Source organism: Borostomias antarcticus, assembly GCF_949987555.1.
Source record: "Borostomias antarcticus genome assembly, chromosome: 8".
Taxonomy (NCBI): Eukaryota; Metazoa; Chordata; class Actinopteri; order Stomiiformes; family Stomiidae; genus Borostomias; species Borostomias antarcticus.
Window position 1 is genome coordinate 28,711,129 of NC_140241.1, and position 6,793 is coordinate 28,717,921.

Below are 6,793 nucleotides of genomic sequence, written 5' to 3' on the forward strand. Positions count from 1 at the left end.
TCTCTCCTCTCTGTCTTACTTTCTCCATCGCTCCACTCTCTTCCCTCTCTTCCCTCTCTCTCTCTCTCTCTAAAACAAGGGCTCTCAGTGTCCTGGAGAGGGCGGATGGTCTGGTAAGGTAATATTGAGGTTTCTGGCGGTTAGGAGGGCTGAGAGCAGCAGACTCAGACGGGGTCACCTGTGGGAATTCAGAACCCTTTGAGTTTCCGTTACCGAAGCTGGAAGTTTTTCTTTGCCGTAAAGCCGCGGCCGTTAATGGTGAAAGCATTTGTACGAAGGTCGTCTGGATCCGAGCGCCGATTAAAGCTCAATAAGAACTTTTTTATAGTTCAATATTCACCTTTACTTGCTATTAGTTTATGAATTGGTCTTAGCAGGACCCCAGAAATCGTTTTCGGGACATGAGACTGCATGAGACCCTGTGAATTTATTAGTAATTATGAGTTTCGGTGTACTGGCTAGTACACTGGCGGAAATTTTGCGTGTCATAATATCAGGAAGACAACAAACACTTCCCCTTCGCCCTGCAAATGTATCTACACGCACATAAAAGAAAGACCAGTATTTACCTGCATTGAGGCCATCCTTCCAGAAAGTCCATTGAAGTAGCTACAATCTTCCAATCCAGTCTGCTTCACGTTTATTATCATATTTCTTTTCCCATCATTACAGCGAGTGAGTGGGGGATTGTGGTAGCTTTAACCAAAATATGATTACATTCAGACACTGGAATACTTCCAATATCCCTCTCTCTAAATCAACACCTCCCCTTTTTTTGTCGGTTCGGTTTGTTCTTGCTCGTTGTTGGGTTTACTCTACAAATCAATCGAATTAATTACTATCAATGGCCCATTGTCAGGCACTTTCAGGCCCGTTTAGGCCTCTGGACATGTTCTATGTCTGGTGTCCCAGCAAGGATCATGAGACTTTAGTTAGCCAGGGCTGGACTGGGTGAATATTTCCTACCGGGAAATGTAGCCCCAGTCAGGCCACTAGCCGAGCCGACGCGGTGAGATGGAACACCTTCAGTTTCGTTTTGTTGACGGGGGGGGGGGGGGTGCTGCGCGATTTGTTGACGGGGGGGGGGGGGGGGGGGGGGGGGCTGCGCCATTTGTTGACGGGGGGACAGGCCATCCACTGCGGGCCAGGCCAGTTGGCTCTCTAGCGGCCCACGCAAATGACACCTGAAACTAACAGAGGGAGGGGTGGGGCCTACATATGATTGGGCCAGCCCAGTGTCAGTATAGAAAATGGACCAATGGGCCGCTGTCCCTGCTCTATGGGCCGTTCGTTAGCTCTTTTTTTTTTTAGATCGGCCCACAAGTAGGTCCGGCCCACCGGGCATTTGCCCGGTACGCCACATGGCCAGTCCAGCCCTGTAGTTAGCTAATGGTGTGGGTCATCTATACTAATGAATGTACCATGCCTCCTGTCTGTAATGATTGAACTAGCTGTTGGAAGCTGTGGTCAGCATGCTGCTGTCAGGTGACCGGACTCAGGTGTTCTCACTGGGGGCCCAGTATAAAGGGCCTCTGTGGAACCCTTAGCCTGTTAACCCGGCCAAAGGCAGGTCGTGTGTCTCGTGTGTGTGCGTTTGTGTAGTTGTGTGTGAGGGATTTAGTCTGTGTGTGTGTGTGTGTGTGTGTGTGTGTGTGTGTGTGTGTGTGTGAGGGATTTAGTCTGTGTGTGAGCGTGTGTGTGTGTGTGTGTTTGTGTGTGCATGTGTGTATTTCTGTGTGAGGGATTTAGTCTGTCTGTGTGTGTGTGTGTGTGTTTGTGTGTGCGTTTGTGTGTGCATGTGTGTTGTGTGTGAGGGATTTAGTCTGTGTGTGTGTGTGTGTGTGTGTGTGTGTGTGTGTGTGTGTGTGTGTGTGTGTGTGTGTGTGTGTGCGTGCGTGCGTGCGTGCGTGCGTGTGCGTGTGTGTGTGTGTAGTCGCTCTGGCTGTGAGTGGCAGCGGTGGGATTGCCATGTCTAATATCCATGTCATCCTGGACCAGCAGCAGAGCTAAGAGGGAGTTTGCGGCACCGACAACAAGACATTGTGCTATTCTAATTTTAGCCATTTAAATTTGTTTTAATCCCCCACCACCACCCTCTCTCTCAACGTGATGAAATCTATTTTTCTATTTTAGGATACGATATCTTGGATTTTATGTCATTGTTAGGAGTAGGGGAACGCTTTGTGACGATAGGACTTCGATATCTGTGCACACCGTCAAACGACGTCAAGAAGTCCGGCGAGGTTCTCTTAAATGAATAACGGGCTGTTTTAGCGATGGTTCCTTCAAATGTTTTCCACCACAGCGATGGCGATGTCCATCTCAAACACCCGGTATCGCCGGTGTCCCTGTGTCGTCTGACGGTGTGTGTGTGTGTGTGTGTGTGTTTGGTTCCGTCTCAGGGAGGAGCGCAGCCCCCCGGGTGCTGGAGCGCTATCGGGCCAGGACTCAGGAGCAGGCCTCCCTGAACCGCGGCCTGAGTCGCTCCATGGGCTCGCTGCCCATCCAGGACCTGCTGAGAGGGCCCGGGGTGGCGGTGGCGGCGGGGGTGGGGGCCCAGCCGTACGGCCCCTCGTCGGACTACTACCACCCCGCGACGGAGCCCCCCGCCGAGCTCTACCCCCAGCAGAGAGGCCGGCCCGTGGAGCTGGACCGCCGGTCACTGCCCTACCGTGGCGGTCCAGGCGACCCCGGGGCCCTGGGCCCGGCCCGGAAGAACTGGGCCTCGTCCGTGGACCTGGCCTGCATCGACCCGGACGTGCTGCGCTTCGGCGCGCTGGAGGACGCACGGCGGGGCAGCAGCGCCCTCAGCACGCGCTCGGCGAGCGGGCACCGTGCGGCCTCGCGGGTGCCGCCCGCTCACAGGGAGTCGCGTTACTCCTCGGCGTTCGGCGGCGGCGGCCTGGAGGACGGGAGGAAGCCGGCCCACCACCAGTCCGCCCAGTCGGTGAGCTCGGCCCTGAACACCGCCTACGACCGGCTGAAGGAACGACAGAGGAAGCTGCAGGTGCTGCGCCAGGCCATGGACGGTGAGCCCCCCGCTGTGAACCTACTGTGTGTGTGTGTGTGTGTATACAGTACGTGTGTGTATGTACAGTATGTGTGTGTACACGTGTGTGTGTGTGTATGTACAGTACATGTGTATTATGTACAGTGTGTGTGTGTGTGTGTATGTACAGTATGTGTGTGTATGTACAGTTTGTGTGTGTGTGTATGTACAGTATGTGTGTGTGTGTGTACACGTGTGTGTGTGTGTGTGTGTGTGCATGTACAGTACATGTGTGTATGTACAGTGTGTGTGTGTGTGTGTGTGTGTGTGTGTGTGTGTGTGTGTGTGCGCATGTACAGTGTTTGTGTGTGTGTGTATCCTACACACAGAGGAGATCTTGAAAAGGAACATATTTCATATTAAGTCGCTTGAGTCCGGCTCAAGGCCTAATCTGAGTCTGGGAACCCAGCCCTCGAGGTCCAGCAGTTACTTCACTTAAACGCCGTCAAAACCAAGACCAAGTTTCAGAGCCGAGACGACGACGAAAATAACCTTTTCCCCCCCGTTTCGATTTACGCCATAAAGCGAGACGTTTTAAACGGTTCCCGACCCGTTTCCCGAGGACCGGACAGTGTCGGGTTGAGTCTGCCTGTCGGTATGGAGACGACGAGAGCGTGGAAGAGTCACGCGGGTCACTCCGGGGTCCGGTCCGGTCCGAGCCGATCTGAGGGGTGAAAATGAGTGACGACGTGAACCGAGACGCTGTTAGTTAGTTATAGGGCGTGTGTGTTTGTGTGTGTGTGCGTGTGTGTGCGCGTGTGTGTGTGTGCGTGCGCGCAGCCCTTGTTTTGCCAGAGAGCAGTGTGAGAGCCAGTGTGACAGTGGTTTCCAAACGCCTGCTTCTAATTAGAGAGACGGGGATAATTCTAGCTCCTTAACTCTCACACGGACGGCCAAGTCCCTCTCTCTTTCTCTCTCACACACGGCACCATACACACACACACACACACACACACACACACACACACGCAATCACATACACCATAGAACATCGACACCACGGCAGCTACGAGAGCTATAAGCCAATCCAGGGCGCTTATTAAGTTCTTAGAGCAGTCTACTTATACGCTCACAGTCACATGTGACACATTCATGTTTACATCCTCTCCTAATTCACACAGTCACATGTGACACATTCATGTTTACATCCTCTCCTAATTCACACAGTCACATGTGACACATTCATGTTTACATCCTCTCCTAATTCGTCTGTCTGGCGGCCATCTGGGTCGAAGGGCACACGCAGCTAGGCATGGGTGAACGGGCTCTTATAATAAACCCCAGGCCTTCCTGTCCAGCCTCCTCCTCCTCCTCCTCCTCTTCTTCCTCCTCCTCTTCCTCCTCCTCCCTTCCTCTACCTCCCAGATCCGCCCTCCTCTCCCATCTGCCTCGGCAGCTATTTTTAACGCTGACTGAGCCATCAACCAGAGGCATTCTTTTCCTTGACAGTGCGCCCCCCCCCCCCCCCCCCCGCCCTTCCTCTGCCCCCCCCCCCCCCCTCCACTGATTACATCTGAGGCCTTCTCTTTTATTTAATACGGGGGTGTGAGGAGAGGAGAGCGGCTTCCGTCCCGGGGGGGGGCGGCGGCGGGCGGAGGGGGGGCGGCGGGCGAGGGAGGGGGGGCGGAGAGAGTGAATAGGTCCAGTGTTCGGTGCCGTCCGCCCGTGCGAGCCCGGGCCCACTGTTCATTTCTCGCAGCGCCCCGAACCCGATAAGGAAATAATGGACGGACATTAGAGACCGACGCTGACGCAAAGGAATGTCGGCGGCCATTAGGACCGAGTCAGGCGCGCAGCCTACAATGGCTCAACCCAAATATTTTCGTACTCCTGTCCCCAGAGCTTGTTCTGCTGCGGCATGAATGGAGGTAATTGAGCACAGGCTGTTTGTGGGGGCTGGGAAATGTGTTACTTGGCAGGAATCCTCTATTCTCTTTTCCTTTTTGGGAGTCTTTTGTGGTCTTTTTTCTTTGTAAAATGATGGCGCAGCAGCGGTTAATGCGCTCAGGTTTCCAGCGTTTACACGGAGCTCCTGCCCTCTCCTCATTACCCCCCCCGCGCCCCCCCCCTCCCCCCCTTTAGTACCAAGGTGCTTCAATCAGGACCCACGTTTCCTCGCGAGGCCCCGAGCTGCTCTGTAATTGGAGTCATGTGTAGCGGATGAGGGAATTCCAGACGTTATTGGACTTTCCGGTGCTTGGCAGCTGGTCATGTGGCTCAGGGCTGGGCCGGGCTTTCGGGCGGGGCTCGGGAAGTGTTCCGGAGCGTTGCCGCAGCGACCGGGGGCGGGGCGGAGCTTGCAAAGTCAGGATTTCCAAATCGTTTGTTTTTTTTGGGGGTGGGGGCGGGGGGGGGAGGGGGTTGTTGACTTCAAAAGTAACAGTGGGAGGATTTCGCACCACTAAACCGATGGTGCAGCAAACTCTCTCAGCTCAGGGTAATTTTCCACTTATGTCGTGCTTATGGAAGTTTTACGAAGGTTTAATGTAGCCTTTATAAGCTGCACTTCATCTAAAACAGGAGCTTTTTAAGAAATGGTTGCCGAGTCACTCATCCGGTTATATATGGATGTTTATAAGACATTATGCTCCCTCCCAGACGTGATCATCGGTACAGGCTCCGTGGCCCTCCCTAGATGGGGCCCTCATAGGAAGACCCCCTGTGCGGTTCCTAGTCCCCCCGATTACCCAGGAGCACAGAGGAAGGATTTCTGAAAAGGGACGAAACGAAACGCGCCGATGTTCTTCGTCAAGGTTTTATGTTGTTGTTGTTGTTGTGTGGTGTTTCGCTGCGTAAAGCAGAACGCGGGGAGGAAATGCCGGGCTGGCAGCGAGCTATCATTATCGACTCGGCGTGCGTGTCCGCGGAGTTCCTCCCCGCTACCTCGGGAGGCGGCAGACTGTAAATAATCTCGCTGTCCTCTCCCTCGGTGGCGGTGGCGTGCGGCGGCGTGCGGCCCCGGGCGGCTGCCTTCGCGCGGCCGGAGAGAGAGAGAGAGAGGGGGGGGGGGCGGTGGAGATAGAGAGCGCGGCATGGGGGCGGCGTGCGGCGTCCCCCGTGCACCTGTGAAGCCCCGTCGTCGAGCCTCCTCGTTTTTCACGGTGCCCACCCACATCCATCGTACGACCAAAACGGTGGTAGAGCAATTATCAGACTTTCTCAAAAGTGCTAGTTTTGTCAACGTTTTGATCTGAACCATTGTATATGATCATAAGTAACCTTAAAACAGGGCTAAACTTGCATTTTCCCTTCACTACTCCTTTAAGAGGGCTCGTCGTTTCGGCCGGTCTGAGGAAGGCCAGCGTGGACCGACGGAACGGCTGTCGGGGCGTCAATTATGGATGACGCCCTGCTGGCGATAAAGCCACAGTGTGCGCACGCATTTCAACTGCTGATAATGAGGGAAATCTCTCTCTCACTCTTCAGCTTGTGTGTGTGTGAATGTTTGCGTGTGTGAACGGTTGTGCTTATGAATGGTTGTGTGATTATCTACCCACCGCCCACTCTTGCAGGCTGATATTGGAGATGAATGGCGTTTACACAGGAGGGGCTCTCCCAATACATTCTAGCTACTCGGGTCGGAAATTGCTCTATTACTCTTGTGTCTTTTCCGTTTTTGCAAACCTATTTCCATTTTCTGCTTCCTAGGCAATAATCATTCACAAGCAACACGCAAAAGAGGGGGAACTCATCAGGTTTTTATCTGAGTCATTTGCCCTCTCTCTCTCTCTCTCTCTCTCTCTA

At 53.9% G+C, this 6,793-nt stretch overlaps 1 protein-coding gene across 1 annotated transcript in view; it reads left to right on the plus strand.

Moving 5' to 3' along the window:
* ptpn13 (protein tyrosine phosphatase non-receptor type 13) overlaps window positions 1-6,793 on the plus strand; it is a gene marked incomplete at both ends in the record, with an annotated part of 58,569 nt that overhangs the window by 12,046 nt on the left and 39,730 nt on the right. Inside the window, one exon of the mRNA XM_084442588.1 lies at window positions 2,403-3,029. Coding sequence (XP_084298714.1) covers window positions 2,403-3,029 — 627 coding nt within the window. The remainder of the gene's footprint in view (window positions 1-2,402; window positions 3,030-6,793) is intronic.